Source organism: Rhopilema esculentum, chromosome 10 (assembly GCF_057945365.1).
Source record: "Rhopilema esculentum isolate cy_ngs chromosome 10, ASM5794536v1, whole genome shotgun sequence".
Classification (NCBI taxonomy): domain Eukaryota; kingdom Metazoa; phylum Cnidaria; class Scyphozoa; order Rhizostomeae; family Rhizostomatidae; genus Rhopilema; species Rhopilema esculentum.
In genome coordinates, this window is record NC_142824.1 from 2,929,180 (window position 1) to 2,952,319 (window position 23,140).

The 23,140-nt window shown below is 34.9% G+C and overlaps 1 protein-coding gene across 2 annotated transcripts; it reads right to left on the reverse strand.

The window, feature by feature from the left end:
• Window positions 1–230: 230 nt before the first annotated feature.
• LOC135689654 (CDAN1-interacting nuclease 1) lies at window positions 231–22,964 on the reverse strand. Of its 2 annotated transcripts, XM_065206960.2 has the most exons (11): window positions 22,607–22,964; window positions 13,581–13,626; window positions 11,430–11,494; window positions 10,865–10,925; window positions 9,511–9,592; window positions 9,058–9,137; window positions 8,252–8,301; window positions 7,686–7,753; window positions 6,561–6,626; window positions 4,293–4,398; window positions 231–1,708 (listed from the first exon to the last, which is right to left on the reverse strand). In XM_065206960.2, exons 1-11 carry the CDS (start codon window positions 22,705–22,707, stop codon window positions 1,582–1,584), a joined length of 852 nt encoding a protein of 283 aa, XP_065063032.2. In that variant the 5' UTR covers window positions 22,708–22,964; the 3' UTR covers window positions 231–1,581. The 2 variants fall into 2 exon arrangements, with proteins under 2 accessions (XP_065063032.2, XP_088966777.1); XM_089110651.1 differs by lacking the exons at window positions 13,581–13,626; window positions 22,607–22,964 and adding an exon at window positions 12,635–13,570.
• Between the last annotated feature and the right edge of the window lie 176 nt (window positions 22,965–23,140).

The window sequence follows — 23,140 nt, forward strand, 5'->3', positions numbered from 1 at the left end:
TTGTTTTAAAATAAAGTGGTGGTTCAAAATAATTAACAATATTTAGGATCTCAAAATTTTAAGACTCAATATTTGGGGTTTTTTCAAAACTGCAACTCAACATTTGGGGGTCAACAAAAAGTTGCTGGCATGGAACCCCCGCATAGAAAAGTAGTGAGTGACCCCTCCCCCCCCCCCTGGGCTTGACAGTTTTCTATTTTAGGACGGCTTTAATGTATGGCTCCAAAATTGATGTTGGAAGCAAATATATATTTTCCCAGGGAGAAATATCAAGATGCAGTTTGTGACGTAGCCTCAAAAACATTCAGAACTGAGCTTGCAGTACATTGAGCAAGACAACAACATCAGTATTTTCGATATAATTTCAAATAATTTAACGGTACCGCAAATAACTAGATTTTCCCAAGAAAACTACTAAAGTTATCATAAATTGAGAGAGAAAACGGTTTCATTGTCAGTTCAAAGTATCAAAATTACTGTTTCACTAAAGACAGAGATAAATCCCAATAGTTCAGGCAAGGACGAGAATCGATGTTTTTATCTATCACTGATTTGCTGGTTAAAGTTGTAGACAACAATGCTATCAAAAGGATATAAAAATTTTAGCAAATCCTATTTTAAATTTATTAATACATTCTATATCGATTATATACACGTAAAGTAGTGTTCTTTAGTCACGATGTCGAATAAATCCTTTTCAGAATATTTCAATTTGAATAAGATAACTTAAAAAGCACAATGAAATACCCCTTGTTTTGCAAAATCAGTCAAATGAAGCAGAAATTGGCTGAGCTATGGCCACGTGAGGCCCCTGTTCATAACTTATTGAGACAAACAAATACATCAGTAATCTGTGAGCAAACTTTTTTCCATTTGCCTATCTTAACCGAATTTAGACATATTTGATTGTTCTTTTCGGTTACGTGGTCAGAATTCAAAAATTCTGAAAATAAATTTCAATGACGTCATACTTTTAAGAACTATATTTATGTGTCAACTAGTGTTGTAAAGCTCACAAAAGACATTGCATATTTTCTATGGGAAGGAAAGATCTTTCTACATAGTGAAATTTTAATAAAAAGTACATTAACTTCAATTTCTGGTACAAAATAAAATAACTATTTGCAGAAATTTATGATACACAAGACTACCTTGATGTTTGTTTATTTTAAAGTAAGCAATAAAAACATTTGTTTGTATTTTCATTTTGCTCTTAAAAACATAAGAAAAGAAAACTGCTTATCGAGTATTCTGGTGTCTGCGACCTTTTTGGTCCTGCCATTTGAAGAAATTCAACGTAGATTTTGTTTCATGTTAAAATGTCATATCAAATGTTCGCGTTCTTGCCTTTGCAGAGCTCAAACTGAATGAATTGAGAATTTCAGCAATTCCAGCAGGCTTTTTGGGCAAAGATAACCAAATATTCAGGCGACGTTTGCAGCGTCTAGGGATTCTTAAGCCCAGACTTTCTACCAAGGTTAATTAATAAAATAGATAGTCGGAAATTGTAGCAAAAAGATCGAGCATAGTAGATAGGAATGTCTGTTGTAGGTAGATTCATTTTGAAAACGATAGGCATTCTCATAGCAGCATATCCAGAGTGACTATTTGTTGAGGAAATCGATCGTATAAAACGATACCTCTGTTCTTGTTATTGTCAAGCTGGTCGATGAAACCAAACCAATATATAACCATTCCTGATCCAAATCTACAAAAAAGGCCGCACAGTTTTAACTGATATCGGCAAAATCCCCCGCATTCGTATTTTCAACTCTCTATAAATTTCTTAAAACTGATTCTACTTTACGCAGGAATGATGTAATGACTTCCAAGAAATATTAATTCTTTTCAAGACGGTAGGGTTCAACACATTATTTGCAGCGTCCATGTTTCCTTTTATTTTCACTTTTTATTATTCTTCTTGTCCAGGGACCTCGGAGCACATTTGGGGTGGGAAGGATGTCTCTAGACAAATCGAAAGACTTCTTTGGTAATTTTTCCACCACAATCTTTGATGCCACAACATAAATATCACACTTTAGCAAAAATTTGAGGTGCTACAGCCCCCTAGCCTCCCCCCACTCCTCTGGCTAAGGCGTGCCTGTCTGCTTCACGACATGGAAAAGCGTATCAGATTAGATGTTTCTAGCAAAGGACAGGGTTTTCGCAAAGTTATCTTGTTTTGTACATCTGGGCACTTTGGGTAATATAACAAGAAGGAATGCTTCACGGCAGAGCTAGCTCAAATTATGCCAAAAAAACCAAAATAGCCCTGTTTTAAAGACATCTTACTCAAATGTACAGTGCACATATGTGGAATAAGCTTCTAGCTTACACGCGTAGATACTGACTAAAAGAGGCAGAATATGAAATGGTTTCGTAACAGTCTCTACCTTAGCCATTCACAAGACACCGACTATATTTATTGGCCTCTTCATGTGCATATACGTGACAAAACTATTAGGAAGATAGCTTCAAAGAAAATGTGTTAACCCTAAGTATGCTCAACGAGCAACATAGAAAGTCAACGGAGCATAACGAGATTGCTGGCTGAGATTTTCCATTGCCACTTGACCTCATTGTATAAATTAACATAAATTGAATAAATTAAAGAAAATATCAATTTTTTTTAGGCAAGTATAGCTTGTTTTGTTTTTCATTTTGTCGGATGCCCTCCAGGTTCTAGGCAGCCGTCATCTGCATTGGAATTGACCCAAATACATTTGCAACGAATTATCGTTGGATACAGAACGAAAACTCCACAAAAATCATAAAGGACCGAATTTTTGTTCTTAGAAGATTGCATTTCTTGGAAATTCTTTTATGAGAAACCAGTTGTTTTCAAAAACATCAAGGCTTGACATTGACGAGATTATTGAAAGACCACGATGTCATTGTTCTTGGTAATTTTTGTCACAATTGCAAAATAGCTAAGTATACTTCTTGCTCCAAAGTAAATGGTCTTTACTTGATTCTGTATTAGTCGTGAGGCTTTCAACAAATATTTGGAGAAACTATTCAGCATTGATTTGCCTCGCATATAACGCCAGCTTGCCGACACCATTAGGCCCAACCAATGTTCGGTCTGGCCTCCTTTGAATTTTGGTCGTACTTGTTGACTTATTGGTCATGTAAATATCATATGGCGTAGACTTGCTGCGACCAAATTTTCTTGCTACACTTTAGCAAACGAATGATCGGCTAGACCGAAAATTTTTATTGCTTCTCATTCTCTTTCTGATAAACTTCGTATTTTCAATATTGCAACAAAAATATTAATACTGTACATTCCCCTCTGACATTTTTCATATTTCTACAATAGAAAGGTAGCAAACAAATTAAAATTTGCTAGAATTTGCATTTTTGTTGACGCCATTGCTAGAATTCTGCCACAACAGAAAGTTTTGCTCAAACAATGTCAGAATTTTAGTTTTGAAGCCGCCATTTTCTTATCCATCGTCCTAATACTTTTTCACGTAAGCGTATATTGAAGGTCAATCCGGTCGATGTGTTATATTACCCAGTGTGATAAAATTCCATTGAATTCTGTATCATGTAACGAGGCTTAGCACAACACTCCTTTCACTGGGGTTTTATTCTTGATAACATGCTAGTAAGTATATTAAATATCGAAAATGTAACTTTTAGCTGATAAAAATTCCATATTCGCTGCTTAGAAACTGAGCTGTAAATCTTGAGTAAAACATTCCAAAAAGTCTCAAAAACGAAGTCAATGGCGTATATCGATAATATCAGTGACTTAAAATATATTAGCCTTTTACAAGACTATTTGAAAAGCTTTCCTTTCCTCGACTTCTGCACCCACAAACTTCATACAAAATTCTAGACATTCTAAGTCTATAAGAACACTGGCCTCGTAACAAAAAAAAGGCTCATTCGTCTCTTTTATGATCGTATGAGAACTTTCTATGGTAACGCTTTCGTCACTTGAATAATCAATTATTTTCTCAAAAAATTATCAATCGCATAAAACCGTTTTCGGCAAAGTCATTGCAAAAAGTTCCAGTTTGTGATATTTTAAAGCAAAGCACGTCAGATTTCAAGGAAGAATCCAACTTTTGAGAATAAACAGGCTGATAACGTCGGCTTTCGAAATAAAACTGATATCGCTGAAATGCTATCAACATTTTTGTTGCAGCTTTCAGCAGCTATACCGTTCCTTAGCAATTTTCAAAGACCGAGGCAAAACACAATATTTAAAACAAGCGATGCTGACGCTAAAATGAGATTATGGCATCTTCTAGAAATATGATTGCTTATTTGTAACTAACCGATTTGTGTAGCTCCAAAATTGATCTTTGAGATAATTAGTATGACTTTCCTCGTCTCCAAATGATGCCTTGCTTTCGATCCAGTTAACGACGTAGCCATCCACAGCTGAAAATCCAAAAAAGGCATATCAACGAAGATCTGTCCTTAAGACAATGAGAAAAGAATCTTAAGACAAAACATTGTGGTAAAGTACCACATTTTCCAAGAGCAAGCGCTGATCAACCTTGCTATTTCTGAAGACTGTTAAAACGTCATTCATATAGCGCTTAAGACATTAGGAGTTGCCGTAAAATTGTAAAAGCAGAAAGCAAAAATGTAAAGGGGGTATTTCTTGTACTTCGGTATAGAAAATATATTTCTATATGGTGAAACTTCAAATAAATATACGGTAACTTTAGTTGTTGCTATAAATTGAAGTCTATTCTTGGCGGACACAAATACTGAAAAGACTTAATTACAGCCAGCACATTTTAAACCTAAAATAATATCATCATTAGTATCATTTGCTAATATGGCTTAAAATAATACAATGCCATCATTAAATAATACTCTCCAAGCCTCTAAACTTCGAGTGCGGCAATGGAAAACCAAACAGAGTAGCGGAGGAGCTTCGAAATCTTCTTAGATAGACGCTCCTTCGCTTCTGGGCTCCTATCTTCTATTTCTGCGAGCGGATTGATGTGGCTCTGGTACCGAAGGATGAGTTCAAAAAAGGGAGTTGGACGTAAAGTTTTAAGCTACTCCTAATCGTGATTTTGAATAGACTCGGAACTCCCTGATTTTACATTCACTTGAAAAAGACATAACTGAGTTAAGAAGATTCGATTTTATTGAGAATTGTTTCTTTTTCTAGTTTATATAACTTCAAGCATCATTGTCTAGTCAAAGACACTAATATTTTCATAGTTCTGCAAAATTCAATGACAAATAATTGTGTTTGACATATTTTTCCTTTTCAAATTTATATCTTTCATGTAAAGATCGCAAGCCCATAACATCATAGCTTTTGTTTACAATTAGATATACATTATTAACTGACCTATAAATTATCATTTATTTCAGGATTTCATAATACTGATTAAAGTGTCCAAATAACGAATTTGTACATAGACCAAACATTAGCATTAAGGTGTTGGCAAAATGTTTTGACATCAAAAGATGGATATACAATTTCTGCTTGTAAATTATTTGAAATTATCCATCGATGGAACAGGGGCTAGGAGACAATCATAACCAACTAATACAAATATTTCACGGCGCAAGTCTGACATGCTCTTCCAGAATACGACTAAATGAAGCAAAGGTATCTATGGGGACTCTTCTAGAAAATAACATGTTATATAAATGCCAGGCCTTGTTCGTTTCCTGAGGTGGATGGTTGAATATCATATAACCCTTGAAGTAATATTAGCTCAAAAGAAAAAATAAAGGAAGGCAAAAAAGGGGAAATAACTGTTCTAAAAAGAAGTTACTGTTTCGAGATTTTCAAAAAATGCTGATCATATGCCGAATTGCATATACCGAAAAATGAGCATTTCAGAGGAAACAGGTGTGCTTTTTTTAATTTAGAGAATAGTCCATTCTCACAACACGTGTTAACATTATACATCCTTTAAAAACCCGAGACTAGATTTTAAAGCCCTGTTTATCCTTCTAAGAATCTACCTAGATTAAGTCCAGGCTATTTAGTCAGGGGTAAACCAATTTACGATTGCACTACACCAAATCAAACGAGGAGAGTAGACAAGAAAGAAGGTTGATCATGGGTTGCTTTAAGAGAAGGATTCAGTGTTCCTAATTACACATGCATACATTGCAACCAGGAAAGGATTGAGTATTCCTACGCATGCGTGAAAGAGTTTTCCTATGCTCAAGCCTGTACGGAAATTGCACTACAATATCACCTAGCACCCAATTCTCTCGTTCTGAATGGGTTAAATCTTCAGATCTAACTTTTAAAACATGGGCTTTATCAGGTACCATGGCTCAACCTACCTCTCGCGGCGGTTATCTCAACCTGGGTAAAACCTGGATAGGTTGCTTTTGCATTACAAAAATTTTCTACTTGGGCTCATTTAACCTGTGCTGAATTTTGAATCGACAATCGATGCCTTTTATTCACGGTTGAAAGCAATGCAAATCTGTGATCAAGAATGACAGAAAACCTAGTAATCAAATCCATTATGCATGGATAAGACTCAAATCAGAACTTAAATGAGTCTTTGGTGAAATTTGAATATTATCAGAGCTTTAATAGACCAGCTTACCAATAGGTACTTCAAGCCTGCAATCTGGTGTTTTATCGAAGCCTAATTGTCGTTGTCTTGCTTCATCTAGAAACAAAGAAGTAGATAACGTCGCGAAAACAACAAGTTTTACTATCTAGAACCAAAAAGTAGCCATGAAAACATTGAAATTATCACTAAAAACAAACTACAGCTTGGCCTTTGCATTAAAGACCCGCACATAAGTTCAAAGTTTCTATAATTTTTCCTACGTAGAAATGAAGGATCTATTCTATGTAGAAGTATGATTCAAATTTGAAAACGCAAAACATTTTGGCTTTTGGCTTTGCATGCAAAGGCGGCTTGTGGCTGGTTGTTTATGCAATATAAAATCATAAATACAATATTTGTTCTAAGAAAGAGATTTTACTAAAACATTTTCTAAAATTAATTGCCTGTCAGGATTTGCAAAGAAGTTAATGACCAAGACTGTCAATGTTAGCTTTCCAGATAAAGAGTGGCTCTTAACTACACATGGAAGGTGATTTTTTGACATGATTTAGAAATACTGTGAAAGATGGTACAGAAGACATAGAACACCTTTCATTTCTTGGAAGTACATAAATAAGATCTTAATGTTAGAATCAATTAATTGTAAACCTTCTCAAGGAACATTTGATGCAACCTCTGTTGTGTGGTGATAAATGGTTCCCAAGCCAATTCCGGAAATTGCATAAAGGGGCATGGGCAACCAGTAGCCTTTGCGGGCGTAAGCTGGGAAGGCGGCCATTTTCGTGGTCCATGAAAATGGTGGAAAGCTGACAGCACAAGCTGCGCGCAAAATGAAACCAAATAGGCCGTCCAAAGCGATCTGAAGCGCTACATTAATACCAAAGATTTCCCATCGAATTCTACTCGCCATTTTTGTTTTGCATAGAAGAACACAGTTAGAAAAACAAAACAATTGCGAGCGCGCAAAGGCTGCTGGTTGCACAGGCCCCTTTAACTCTATCCACGCTTCTATTTAGTTTATTCGGGTGTTAGCTGACCCACCAAAAACTCATAAAGGCAAAAATAACACCAAATTCTTCCCACTAATTCTCTTACTGTCTTTGCTGTGTTGCCAAAATGAAATCGAAATATACAGCAAAACGAATAAAAACTGACCAAGAAATGGAATATTTTTTTCTGCTAGTATTTCTTTCAGGTGGGTTTCATAATCTTCGCCAATTTTCCTGTTTTTTTAGTTAAGAAATTTCTTAGGAAAACCAGAGCATCTCAAATCTGGAAGTCAATTAGAATTTCATTTTTAAAGAATCGTTATGATTTATGATCTTACTAAAATATGTGTAAAACTTGTAAAATATGAACATACATAATCATGTTAGAAAATATATATTGTTTCTAAAGAGTTTACATTATATTGGCACATTTTTTAACAGAAGTTAATCTTAGATAAAAATTTAGATGGAAAAAAGCGTAATGATATAAAAGCTTTTTACATGCTTCGAATTCTTCAAAAGGGAATTCTTTTAGCGATCTTTACAAAGAGCAAATTGTGATTCAGTTCATTACACAAAATAATTTGCCATCATTTTTCAAAATTTGAGCAGTGTTCATTCAACATCTTTTTCATAATGAACTTTAATTCATTGCTCAAAAGAATTCAACATTTCTTTGACTATCATTTTGGGAATGAAATAAACAGTTTGTTACATTCTTGAAAAGGATACCTCTTTATGGCATCATTATCAGGACCACAATCTTCGTCAGACTCTAGACACTGAAAAAAAATCAACAAAATCTACGTTGATACACGTACTCTGCTGAAAAAAGCAAATCCCCTTTCGATTGATGCCAAAGATGACCATCAAAGTGAAGATAACTGCATTCTTCAGCATATTATACTGGAACAAAGGAAATAAAATTTTACTCTGTAAGACAAGGCAGTTTTCCTTCTACTAAATGTTTGCTATCTAGGTGCAAAAAGATACTTAAACAATTCTTTATGGTTCGTTCTCTCCTAAGATTCGACTGACCTTAAAATTCACCAACGATCGTTTGACCAGTTTATAACATCAACCAAGTTGGACGACAGTCATAACTGGAAAACCTCACTTTGAGCTTAAGGCTAAGTCACAATACAATGCCCTCCTTCCACAATGATTTTTCTCTAAATTTTAGCGTATGTGTGAAGCAATCGATAGCATTATATCATATTTACAATGCCCGCCAAAAGTTTTGGAACACTGACGTCAGATTGCAAGGTCAAAATCAATCGTCCCCCTTTCCCCCACAGAAAAATGTTGGTTTACTATCAAACGGGTTAGGATTTTAGGAAGCAACTTTTTTATCGATTCTTTTATGACATTTATCTAAATTATCAACATTGTTTTAGGGGGAAGGGGGCGGAAGTAATAATTTTCTTTCGAAAAAAGAATCAAAGATATAAAATGCAATGCAAATTGCTAGGTGTTCCAAGTACTTCTGGCAAGCATTGTAAGCTCAAATGCTAAAAGTACATGTATGAATCTCTTACCAATACAACTTCTTTAGCCAGGTTTTCATGCTCAATAAGATTTGGATCTTTCAACAATAGAGTTATGTGGCCCTTAGGAACTAAAAGTAGAATAGGACATGTTAGCATTCAACAGTACATGCATAGAAAGCACAAATATTTTGGAGAACTGAAATCTACCTGCTGGAAAACTGTTATCTACCTAGAGAATGTAGCCATGACTACAAAAAGCTTGGTGATTCACAGAAAGTGGTGCACCAAAATAAACTTTCTGAAATACCTGCTGTTGTTGTTACATGTAATCATACGAGAGTCCACAATCAGAGCAAAGACTTTATGTGCAGTGTTCAATAAATAAAACACAATTATCTTGTTTGATTCAGGTTCTATATAGCATAAAATATACATGGATAACGGCATCTTTGTAAAACTAGTCTTTGAGTCTTTGATTTGTAAAACTCGTCAAGTTCTTACCTGTTCCAGCCTCTTTGAACTTGGTTCTTCTTAAATACTCGCCAAGGATTATTCTTGCTATCATTACTGGAGGAAAATCAACCTAAGAAATGACACAAAAAGTCAAATGTTGAAGAGATTCTCCCCAAAGGCCTTATTTCAAGAAAAATGACAAAACCAAATAGCCACAAACAGTTAATAGGCACAACCAAATAGCCACTACAAAAAGGAATCGTCTACATCATCGAAGCTGTCGTAAAATTTGCCCTACTTCCCGTAACACTGTATATTTTGTAACCTAAAAGGCTGTAAGAGTTTATTCCTGAGCATGAAGAGAAAAGTTCAGAGGGTTTTGTTAAATTATACTCAGATTGGCAAATTGGCAAACAAATTGGCAAACAAATTGGCAAAAACGACTGATGTAAGGATAAAAAAGTACTTGAATACAAAGAGCTTTAGAACCCTATAGTAGAACTGAGAATACACGTCTTACAGCCTTGATCCAAAAAACGAGGGCCTTACAAAGCACATCTGTGAAACAACTTAATGAGAAACCCAAAGGTCACGATTTGCTTCTTTGTCGATGAATCCTTGACCAAAATCATTTTGTCTGACAGAAACTCATCAATCAAGTACTATCAAGAGTAAGAGAATATTAGAGGGAAAAGAGCTTAGCGTGTACTTCTAGTGAAAGGTTCTTGTCCCCCTTGTTTTATGTCATATACAAGGTGATAAAAAGCTGCAGGAAATGATACTGCAGGGAACTGTGAAAGAGGCAAACAGGCTGCAACAGGCATCATATCAAGCCTTGTCCTGACAGCTAACATTCGTTTATACCATTTGATTATTAGATAACCCATACAACCCTTATTGACAATTATTTACATATCGTGTCTATATAACCTGAGAAGATATTAAACCAACTAAGCTACAAATTAAACAGAAATCTGGAAAAGATACATATGATGTACAAAACAGTACTGTAAACTACCAAAGCAAAATTGGGGGTTTTTATGTACAAGGAAAGATAGCTTAGCCTATTGCGAGGATTGTTAAAATAACCATCCAGTCTTAACATAGAGTATAGGACAAGTGACAGAAAATAAGGTTTTCTTACAATTTAGAAACAATTATATTCCAAATTAATCTAATGTGGAAATACATTGATGAAGTTCTTCATTAGTCCAGTGATCTGTCAAGAGTTATTCGACAAGTTTTAGTAAATTTTCGTTATATGATTATGTGTTAAATTTTCAAAGGTTTGAAATGATAAACATTAACCTGATCTTTAAATGAGGTTACCTGACAACCCCTCTTAAACCGGAATATTCTATACTGTAAAACAAACTAGGGCGCAGAAAGTTCAAGCTGATACCTCATTGGCTATTTGAACTATGATGCCAGGTTTACCACTAGAATCGCAATACCTCATGCACCTGGAATAAAATACGCATTTTATTTGCAGACATTTGTACTTACAGACTATACTTATTTCTTTCAGACTATCCTTATTTCTTTGCATTTTTTTTGCAGTCGTTATTGCACGAAAGCAGCAATTAGAGCTAAGAGTGTTTATCTAACTATCATAAAACAGTAAGTCATACTACATAAAGATTAACCATTATATTTTCGAATTTTTATATCAGAGGATCAAAATTCATCTAATAAAAGAGATTCAAACTGTCATCAAACAAATATCAGCTCATTTGCTGCGAATTCACTGACAATATAACCGAATACCTAAAACTTAACACAAATTATAACCTGACATGAATAGCTAACAATTTAAAATTCCCATTTTGCAGAAACCATCTCTAAAGAATGAAATATTTTACAAGAAAAAAGCAATTCTGTAAAAATTCAATTTGCTTAAAACCTAAATACTATAAATTGCTTCAGTTACCTTATAAGTGGAAATCAATAGGAATAATCCCTTTTACCTTTCGTAATAGGACTGCGCGACATCAGGCCGGCGATGCTTCTTAATGTTGAGTTTTATCTTTCGCTAAAACGAACAAAATTAATCAGAGAAATAAAACACTGACTTATGATTTTGTGAAAAGTGTAAACCCAATAGGTTGGCAATCAAAAGCTGGACTTATACTAAACAATTGGTATAATAGTTTTAAGATATAATTGAAACTGGTTATCTGGCTTGCACAACCTGAAAGCACACTGGCATGTCTTTTTCAGGCCCATTTACAGGCAGCCACAATTAAAAAGAAGGGAGCAAATTTGTGGTGAATATAAAACAATATTCTTAATAGAATAGCTTGAAAAGGCATATTTCTGATGAGTAAAATCGTTCCCATACACTAACTCACTTTTTGCAGCTCTGTTTCTCACCTTGTGTGTACCAAAAGCCAGGCTCTCATTAAAATACACCTTAGCAAACAAGTCGTAAGTTGGAAATCTTAAGTCAAAATGTTACTGGATTAAACAGTGCAGATACAGAGAATATGCATCGTTAAGCCTTTATAAGTACTTGGAAGTATTAAGAAACTGAAATTAATAGCGTTAGCTAGTCAATAAAAGACAAGAGATCGTAGCGTACATGCGACAGACATTTTCTGACATATAACTGTTTCCCTCGTGACGAGAAGGTTCTTTAATCATCCTTTTTTTAAAAAATATCATAATGGTGATGAAAAGCAAATAAATCCTTGATTCCTTGATGCTATTGATTCTAGAATTTATCTTGTTCATACATAAAAGAATGCAAAATGGGAGAAAGTGCTGTTAAATCAATTGGCACAAGTAAACTCGGTGTTTTGGTCCTTCAAAAATCAGTTCTCGGCGTTTCGGCGTTACCCCGACAAGCTTTCAATCTTCTTCTGTGATGATTTTAAGCTGAGACAAATCAAATTTCCTAAACGTGACATATCTTTAGGTAACATTCAATTTTCAGCACAGCTAGCACATATCAGAGTTAATCACATTATTCAACACAACTTTTCATTTTACAGGAGTACGGTGAAAAAAGCAATCCAGGATCCATTTTTAAATATTGAAAAGAATAATTTAGAAGTCAAACTGCAAACGAATCATAAAAAATGATTACCACGTGATGAATAGTTCAAAAATTACACCGCATTAATTCTTGCATAATAGAGGATTTGAGAAGATCAATTACACATTGCCTTACCAAAATAGCTGCCTGCATCTTTACAGCACAAACTGTCTCTCTGTTACTTTTAAAACCTCGTGTTCCTCTTTGAAGTGCTTTATTCCATGTTACACGCAGTATCGTGACCTTTTAGGTGCAACTGCCTACATCTGAGTACTTATTTGACTGACATTTTAGATACTCCCTACACTTGTATTAAAAAGCCCTAACAAGACTGCACCCAATTAAAGTCTCATAGATCAGAGCTTTCATGTCAAAGTTATAACTCTTGTCTTTTTATCCTCTCGTGACAACATAAGGCCAATAAGAGCCTTATTCCGAGCGCATTGTGAATGGCCTTTGCCTACTTCTAGAATCCACTTAAATATTCTCTCTAGCTCTTGTCAGCTGTTTCTTTGAGCGACGCCTTCATAGTTCGAGCCACTTTTACGTCACTAGACCCAGACTCTTACCACACAATAAAGATTTTGAAGGCTCTACCATCAAATAAAAGTGATGTGGTATCAGTCTTAGAGATCCAACTATGTACTTCTGGGAGGGGGAAACCTTCATCATACACTGGTACGGGATGTGCTATTTTTTCAGGGTATCTTGCTTCAAATAGAAAATAAATTTTGGGGTTTCAATGATTGAGTTCTTGGAACTTCCAAGGGTATGCATTTCATATTGTATCGAAAATTTTTTGGTAGGGTTCTTTGTAAAATGTATAAATTTAAGGTTATGTCTTAATATTTCCAAATGGAACACTCCCGTCCTCCTCCTATTGAAGTAACCCCATTAAAGTAACCCCTCCTGCCCCCCCCCCTCCGCTGGGTTTATAAGTAAAAAAACCGTTCATTTCCAGGAATACAAAAATAACAGATTTTGTATAGAAAAGGGCATAAAATATTATTTTGGCAGTTTGCGGTGAGGTTTATGCAGACATTTTGCAAGTAACTTTATGAAATTTCACAAATATACATACCTGAGTTTCTTGAGAATAGATGCTGTGAAAAGTACCTTCAGAAAACCTTAAAACAAAAATTGGCTATGTGAGAAATTTTGTATGAATAGGTAGGAAGCAATTTTTCTCAATACCAAAAATTCCCTTCTCAAGGAAAAGTACTGAAATTACTTTCGGGTATTTGATTGACAAGACATAACAATACAGAGAAAACATATATATTGACAATACAGAGGAAAAATTAATATAAAGAAAATGATTTGAAGCAGGATTTGAGCCTGGTTCCTATAAAACTGTAACTGTTACCCATGTTACGGCGATGGTTATCTGTTTTTTCAAATGAATATTCCCACGTAAAACAGAAATAGGTAAATAGTGTCACTGCTTGCCATGAATGAATAACTAGTGTCACCTGGTTTGGAAAACAGCAGCTTGCAGACAAGAGCTCCCATTAAATTAACTATCTACGACGTAGGGGAAGCACGGCAATTGTCAGGAAAGTAGGACATGGTTCTACTAACTCAAAGCAATTCCAATTTCGACATTGCCGATGGTGTTTCCTTACATCGAACATCATGGAACGAAAGTGTTTCCGTTTAAAGGCCCCCCCCTCCCCTTTAAAAAATGTGCCTCGGCGATTGTGCCCTAACCATCTACATAAATCATTTGTCTTTTTCAATACATAAAACTTATGATGCAGATGGTAATGCCGTTTTCCCTATTAAAAAAGCATCTTTGACCTTCAATATGACCTAAAGATAGATCTTTTCAAGCTTCACGATTTCAACAAAACGATATCTGAACCTCATGGAACCAGCTACTTATCATGGGTTAAGGTGCAAACATCAGGAAGATAAAAAATCAGCCAGAGGCTCGAATATCAGGCTGTCTGGAAGATAAATGGTTACTACTCACTACAAAACATTAAGGTGTTTAGACAGCCAACCCAGCTGGGACAAACATACCGTTACTATCAAAATATCTTCCATCGGACGTACTTAAAGAAATGTATAGAGGATTCCTATTTGAGTCACTGTACTGTGCACCGTACTGTGTAGTTTTTGGTTACGTTAAGAATCCAAAAACTAAGTGCTGCAAATAGCTTGTTTATCATAACAAAAATTCACTTAATAATGTTTAATGTGTGCAAGAGCAAATTCAACAACCCTAAGTGACATGGATAAATGCACAAGTTATGATCAGTGCGCAAGGACCGCGCTACCTGTCAGTGCGTGTATTAAAGGAAGCGCAAAGTACGTTTGAATGCAATATGGATCTATAACAAAATTGGCACTTCGCAATATGTTGCAGTGCATTTACTTCTTCAGTTTTTTGTTTGGTACATTTGTAGAAGGCAAGGAAAATTGTTCCTAATATCAGTTACAATGAACCCTCTAAAAGACATATCTTTGTAGCAGATTACTCAGAACAGAACAACAGAGAAACCATTCCGCCCCAAACTTTGATTTTTGCGGTCTCGGTAGAAAAAACGACAAAATAACGGACACGTTTCTCGTCTTATTGATAATCAATACTTTTTCCTCCATTCAAATAATTTTAATGAGGTTTATTTTCCTTTGTTTTGTGCAAAAATGAATAAACCAAAGGTATAAACCCGAACAAAATTTAGGTCTACGATATACACTGGCAAAAATTCCAGTGCCAACAACGAAAACAACCATAAATGACAAGGACTTGTTTCTTCCTTTTCAAAAGTAAACTGAAGGGCTTGATGAAGGCTAAAGGCGTTAAATAACATACTCAGCAACTTTTTCATTCATTAAAAGAAAGCCTTAAATCTTCGGATCTGCTTTTCAAAGTATGACGGGCAACTCGAAAAAAGGATCAAAAGCGTTTAGACCATTGAATGAACAAATTCGACAATCAAGAGAGCTTCAATTTTGCTACAAACAGAGTTAAAGTTGTTCAGGATCATCGATTGAATTGCCAATTAACTGTTTTGTCTAAACTGCTATTCAGACAAGAACCTTTTCATAAGAACCAGAATCTTAGGGTCCAGCCTAGACATTCTTAAGCCCGAAATGTTCTTAATTGGTTTTTAAATACTTATGATTCAAGTTGAAAAAATTTTGGCATATGACAAATATTTGCTAGAGCGCAAAACTGGATTTGATGTAAGTAATGCAGCTTTTCGCAGAACATATTCAAAAGAAAAATCGAATTTAAAAGGTGCAAGAATTACTGTTTCTAGTGATGTATTGAATATCTTCAGCTCAAATTATTTGATGGCTGAAGTCAAGTACTTTAGATTCTACGTTCTCTGTCAAGATTTATTGCATTGGTTTCTTACAAAAATCGTGTTTTTCAGCCTCAACTTTTTCTTAATTTTTTATCTTTTTCGAGGCTTGTGTTTTTTAACGATTTTTCTTCTAAAAAAATTGTAATTTGAGTTTTTTAATAATGACGTTTGAATTTCAGGCTGTTAAAAATCCATTTTGATATTGAAGAATGATTGGCATAGAATTTTTTACAGGATTATCAGCCACAAGAAATTTTTGAATGGAATGAATGAAAAAATTAAGAGTTAAAAGCTGACATTAAGGAAAGGCATGTCATTGTTGCTAGAAAAATACTTTCTGAAGATCATTAGCGAATGAAGATCATTTAGCATTGCAGCAGTTGCTCTCTCTAGAAACAGACACTAATGCGGAGATGGCTTTGAAAAAGTTAAATGGTGTGTTGTCTTTTGGTCAGTTAAAGGAGACTAGGCTGCTCCAATGAAGAATGAGTGAGAAAAACCATGGCAAGTTTGACAAGATTAGAAAAATCGATAAATTTGCACGTCAAACAAAAACAATAACAAGCGGTGAGTAATTAAAAACAAGTCTGATAATGTTAAAGCAATGTTGATTATTTTAGAAAGTTATAAACAATCTGAAGATTTTTCGGGGGTACACAGATGCTCCAGGGTTACAGTGGCACCGATTTCTCTTGAGATATCGCTCATTGCGATGAGCTGTTTACGAACAAAACAGCTGCAAATGATAAGATAATCATCACCACCCCAAGCAAAAGATTATTTCACAGACAGAGAAGCCGAAGACCTTGATGTGAACAATTGTAAGAATTTTAAAAAAATATGGTATTGAAGAAAAATGTAAAATAAGAGGAGCATACATCGAACGTTAAGTTGAGAAGCAAAATTGATGAACTCATGAATTAAATAACTGAGTAGACAGTGCAAATGAGTGAATAAATAAAAAAGATAAGTGAATGAATGAATGAATGAATGAATGAATGAATGAATGAATGAATGAATGAATGAATGAATGAATGAAGGAATGAATGAATGAATGAATGAATTAATGAAAGAATGAATGAATGAATGAATGAATGAATGCAAGAATGAACGGATGAATAAATGAATGAATTAATGATTGAATGAATGAATGAATGAATGAATAAATGAATAAATGAATGAATGAATGAATAAATGAATGAATGAATAAATAAATGAATGAATGAATGAATGAATGAATGAATAAATGAATAAATAAATAAATTAATAAATAAACGAATAAAAAATAATTAAATAAATATTAGGATGAATTACTGTAGTAAATAAATAAATGAATTAATGAAAACAAGAAGCGATCAAGTGGGTAGCAAAGAAATGAATTACAAGCGGAAGGGTAAATTAAAAAACAAATAAATGAGCAAAATGATAAATAAATAAAGAATGAATGAAAAAAATAAACGATTGAATGATGATATCAAAGAATGACAAAAAATAATGGCCTTTGCGACCAACTGTAAAATCTCTGGGAGCATGGTCGATTCCAAACTAAAAGAAATTGAAGTTGTTTCTAAAGGTAGTCGAAATCACGGAACGCTACAGATTCAACAGCACATAGCTTTATAGCCCTTTTGCAATCGTTTCAAAGGAAAATTTATGGTTCCTGAAGTTCCTGAATCCAATCAGAGAAGACTCGAAAATTAGAATGTTCGAAATGTGCAACTAAATTGACCTCAAATCACTGTGTTAATACCCTCTATGTTTATGCTTTATCTTCTCAGCCCCTCCCAGCCCCGATGTCTCCTATGCATATTAGCATGATCAACTAAACATAGTCTGTTGAAAAAGGTTTTTGTCATAGGAAATATAGGGAATTTGTCATCTTGTCATAGGGAATGGTTCATAAGACTGAAGAAATTTTGTACAATTTAAAAACACTTCTGAAATTCTTTAAGACAACATTCATAATGTCGTTGTTTTCTTGTTCTTTTTTCATCAAATCAAGATTGGTGTTGTCTGACATTTCCTTCAGAGTATAATCTATTAATTATAATCTAAAGCCAGGGTCAGATTATGGTGGGGTGCTATTGGTACTGCAGCATTAGGCCTTCTGCTGAAATAGGCACAGACGAAAACAGACAAGAATTTACCTTAAGCTGCAGCATTTTCGTGCTGCAGAATCACGCTGGATTATAGCTTAATTTGGCACTGCCTAACTCCGCAATACAACTGAAAAATATAATGTAATATTTATCTGTACAAGCTTTCATCTGTGGACATAAATTTATAAGAAACAAAGCATGTACAAATTATTATTGTGCACTACTTTTTGTTGCCAGTCATGAATCTGGAAAGCAGGTGATTCCCTCAAGCATCATAATTTAGCATCAATACTTTTTGACTACTTTTGTAGTTTTCATTGAAAAAAACTAATGAAAACTTATCAAAACTTAAAACTATATTTATTTTCTATATGTACAAAAATCAAAATATTAATAAAGTTGCTTTGCAAACAATATGTAAAATCTTGAATGTATCAAGCTTGATACCACCAAGAGAAGAATCTTGTTATTGGACCAACTTTTCTCAAAAAACTATATGTAACCTGATAGCAATTAAAGAAACGATTTATAACTCTTTAGCTATGACACTTAAATAAACAAAATGTTCCACTAAAGCAATTACACTAAGTAAGAAAAAATTTCTGTCATAAGGGAGACATTTGAAAGAAGCGTTTACTATAAAAGGAAACAACAGGAAACTAAAATAAACAAAGAGTAAAATTAAGGAAACAACATGAGACGACTTATATCTTAGCAAAAACAACTAGATCTTCAAAATAAAGCAAGTTAATCCATTCACATGTGCATTGACATCTTTGTCACAGTAGCCTACCTGTTCAGTCCTCAAGACTCACTGTTGTCTCAGACCAGTTTACCTAAACACAGTGATAATCTTGATTTATGTTTCTACCACTCTTTTGATTAGCAAAAACAACAGAAACCAAAAGAGCAAGCTCAAGATACGAGAAAACAAGTTGTATAGGTTGAAAACTTACGTCTTGAATAATGATTAGGGTGGGGGTTATGGTTCTGATTGTTTCTGCTTGTTTCCTGCTTGTCTCCTACTTGTCTCATACTTGTCTCCTACTTCTTTCCTACTTCTTTCCAATTGTTTCCTACTTGTTTTTTACTCATTTCTTGTTATAGTAACCATAATTGGAAAGAATGGGAGGTAAGATCAAGCTTTTTAATTTCAGTTTTGTAAAAGGACAGGTCATAAGAGTTTGAGAGTATCTGACATTATGTACATGTCTCAGAGGACCTTGGATCATATTAATGATCTCCTGGGAGCAATGTCCTTGGTAGCACCTACAAATTGTGAGATTGGTGACACAGCCAGCAAATTGGCTGAGTTGCTCAAAACACATTTTGTACGGTTAGGCTTCTAGTCAGAAATCATGATTTCGCCTCACTGATCAAAATGTTTTTAAAATCTCTTTCCATATTTTGGTTATTCAATCTGTATATGCTCACAGCTACGCTGGATTCTTTATGCTTGCACATGACCCCAAAACCCACCAAGTCATATAAATTATACTATTGTCATCTATTTATAAGCATCTTATATACAAGAACTGGTAGTTCAAATGCCTTCACTTGCATGTCACATCTGATAGTGTGTTATTGTAATTGACATAGTAATTTGTATCTGCATATGATTTAACATGCTTCCCGGCTTCTCATTATCATCAATTACTCTGTGTTATGTCATATTTGCATATTTTCCATAAGGAGTGTCACCATAACTGCAACAACCCATCCTAGCTGCAAACCCATCTGGGTTTCACCAGTGGCGGCTCTTGCTAATGGGCATCTGGGGCAATGCCCCCTCAAAAAAATTCAAAGGAATACTATGATATTCATATTTAATTTTGAAGATAGTCTTACTGTGGTTAATTATTTAAGTTTGTATCTCTTCTAGAAAAAGCTCCTTGCTATCCTGTCTCGTCCTTAGCCTCGCTTCTGGCCCGCTAGTGCCTTGAGCGATGATGTCATTTTACGGGCAAAGTTTTTTTGCCCCTAGCCGACATGCGCACAAGCTAATTTTCAACCTCGAGCATTGCGAAACGTGGCCTGTGATTGGCTTATTTGGAGGAATTCGGGGCAAGAAAAATTTTGCCCATAAAATGACATCATCGCTAAACAACAACCACATCTATATATGCTTTTTCTTCTGCGCTCCATGACGATCAACATCGAGCCATGAATACAGTGAAAAATTTGCAAACTCGACCTTTCTATCGATTGTCGCAATATTGATGGTCTGCCCTCCCAACTGTGAAAGTCACGAGCCGCCACTGGGTTTCACTACATTTTTTTACTTGATCTTGTGAATGCACAAGCAATTAGCCAGGAGCCCAAGGGTGCACTTGTGATAGTGCATATTCAAGTGTGGGCCAAATTTCCCAGCGATTCCTGAGTTTTTCCATGGTTTTTTCTTTGGCATTAATGCATTTTACTTTTTTATTCAATTATAAGCCATGGTTATTTTTTGGAACATTTTGCTACAGTTTATAACTAAGGATGGCTTATAAATGAGGGCAGCTAACATTATTTTATGCAGATGCTGCCAAACTTTCCTGCCACCTTGAAGCTGATGGTGATAATGTAGAAGATAAGGAAAAAATACTTTGGGTGTTATTGATGCTTTCCTACAACTACCTACTACAAATACTACGCTTTCCTACAACTACCAGCAGTGACTGCTATTCAAATTCATTTAGGTTTAACAAGAAAAGGCATAATTTTAGAAATGATTTTCCAAGAAGTCAAAATCTTAGTTGATGATATCAGTCTTGGTCGCTAAGATGGGTACAGGAGCTACATTTGCCCAGGATCTTACACCTCAAAAAGGCTATATAATAATGGTATGAAAATTGATCTCATGAGGGTTACCCAATTAAGAATGACATACATTTTTCAATCTCTTTTGCAAATAAATTTGGAAAGTCATTTTGAGACCTTTAAAAAATCTGTGAATTTAAGTCAGACACAAATACACCCAAGACATGCTTATCACTTGGATGTGCAAGGGTGTACTTGTAATTTTACAAAAAATCATCACGAGTGCACCTACCATCTCGGCTTCCAAAGCTCAGAGTACCAATAATAGCTATGAATTAAAGATGATGCAAGGTAATTTTGTAGAAATGACTCACTTGGAACATTCTCACTTTTAACGCAAATCAGGTCTTGAAAAATTAAAAAAGCTTAAGGCTATACTTATGAGTGTGCAGTTAAAACTAGGCCTATCGACCAAAGGTCAATTGATTGGTATTCTGTTACCTGTTTCCCTACTCGGTTAGCTGAAGCCAAAAGCAAATATTCGGTTACAAACAAATAGTTTGAATAGTATGATTATTCAGTTACAAACAAATAGTGCGAATAACCCCACTGTTGGAGGTAACAATGGGTGTCAGAATAACTGTGACTGATCGAATAGCACTGACTTTTCAAATAACCGCGACTGATCGAATAGCAATGACTATTCTAATAACCGTAACTGATCAAATAGCAATGATGATCAAAAGGCAATTGTCAACCGAATAAGGGATGGGAAACATGGGGCTTTTACTCAAGAAATTTTTGAAAATGCTGGAAAACGACCCTTTTTGAAAATTAATTGCCATAAAATTTTGATGTTGGTTTCTCATTTATTTGATACAGACCTTAGCACCTATGTCAATTTGTTTCACAGTGTGTGCATAGCAATTATTTCCTGCAAAAGTCCTTCAAGCATTCCACAAAATTTTGACTTTCGATTATAATTCAGCATGGGGTCAACCTTTCATTTTGTATGATTAAATTTAATATATTTCGACCCCCTCCTTTATACTTAGCCAAACTTCTAAGTGGGGTTGTGGGGTTGAAATGTAACCCCCTAAAAGTTCACTCAGTTAGTTGATTTGAACATAATCCAGTCCACAGAATGATTTCTACAGAGTAAATTCCTGACCCTATAACCATGATTGAGCACAAGTCAGATACTGTAGTTTCCCAAATAATCTTGCTTTCTTTGGTTCAGACCTTTTTGTGCCCCTTGTTAGTTACCTCACAAAGCTTTGAGATTTCATTGAGCAACCCTGAAAGGCGCCCCATATTTCATTCAATGCATTTGGATGCCAGAGCTTTTCAAATCAGGAGGAGAGTATCATCTGGAGAGAAAACTCAATTGGCTCACAAAATACACATAGCAAAAGTGGTACATGTTCTCTAATTTGGTTATAGACAGCAACTTTTTCAATTTGTGATAATCAGATGGTTCTGATGCTAACCAATACAAGTCATAGTTGTTTTATGAATACTAAAATCCCAATTCATCAGCATTTCAAAATTTCAAAGAAAACATTGTTTAGCAACATTTCAAAAAGGGTGATCCTTAAAAATTTTCCAGTACTCAGAAAAATCTGTGTGCAGCCCTATGTTTTTATGTGCATTAGACAAGCCTCTTTAAAAATATTATGTGCACATACCACACTCTGCAGACTGGATAAGCAGTAGTTCCGAACAATTTCTGGCCTAGCAAAGCTACTAGTCATCCCCATGTAGCCTTTCTTTACTTTCCCTTTCCGCTTGAGATGTGGCATATTGCACTTTGCTGTATTTAGAACATGGTAGTTCTAAGATGATAGTCCAATGTAAAAGAGATCAATAAAGCTTTTTATTTTGCAAAACTACATGCAGTGAATGATGGATAGAAAATACTTGTCGTGACAGTAAATACTCACTCCGGGTGAATTTCTTGCAACTTTTTTAAGCACTCTGTTTTTGTTCTATATGATCCTGCCTGAATCAAATCAACAATTTTCTGGTAAACGTCCAACTTCATTTTATCTTTCTGCTTCTTTTTTACCTTCCCGAAGAAAAATTGTTCACCATTTTCTATCAGCCTCGATCCAGAATTTGGCGGGAAAAGTTCTCCAAAGCAAGTAAGCAAATATGTGAGAAAAAATAATAAGATGCGCGCAAAGGACGGCAATGTTAACGTCCAATTATCACTATGGAAACAACAAGAATCAGGCTATCGACACTATTTTTGTGTTAATATAATCCTCATGTATTGGACAAAGTACCAAACAGATAGCTTCTGCGCAGTGGCGCAGAGAGGGGGGCAGGGGGGGGGGCAGTTTGCCCCAGGGCCTCGGCCTGAAAGGGGCCCCACAATTATTCTGAAAAATTTTTTAAAATGTCTTTTTTTGAGAAACTGAAAATGCATTCAAAGATATATTTGTTAATGTCCAAAATGATGGCAGTAATTTCAT

Excerpts from the sequence above, each read along its gene's own strand:
- LOC135689654 (XM_065206960.2), bottom strand. The coding sequence starts at position 22,707 with ATGAAGTTGGACGTTTACCAGAAAATTGTTGATTTGATTCAGGCAGGA. Across the intron at positions 11,495-13,580 it reads TCTATTCTCAAGAAACTCAG|CGAAAGATAAAACTCAACAT; the intron begins GTATGTATATTT and ends TGTTCGTTTTAG. Across the intron at positions 6,627-7,685 it reads AAAAAATATTCCATTTCTTG|ATGAAGCAAGACAACGACAA; the intron begins GTCAGTTTTTAT and ends CTTTGTTTCTAG.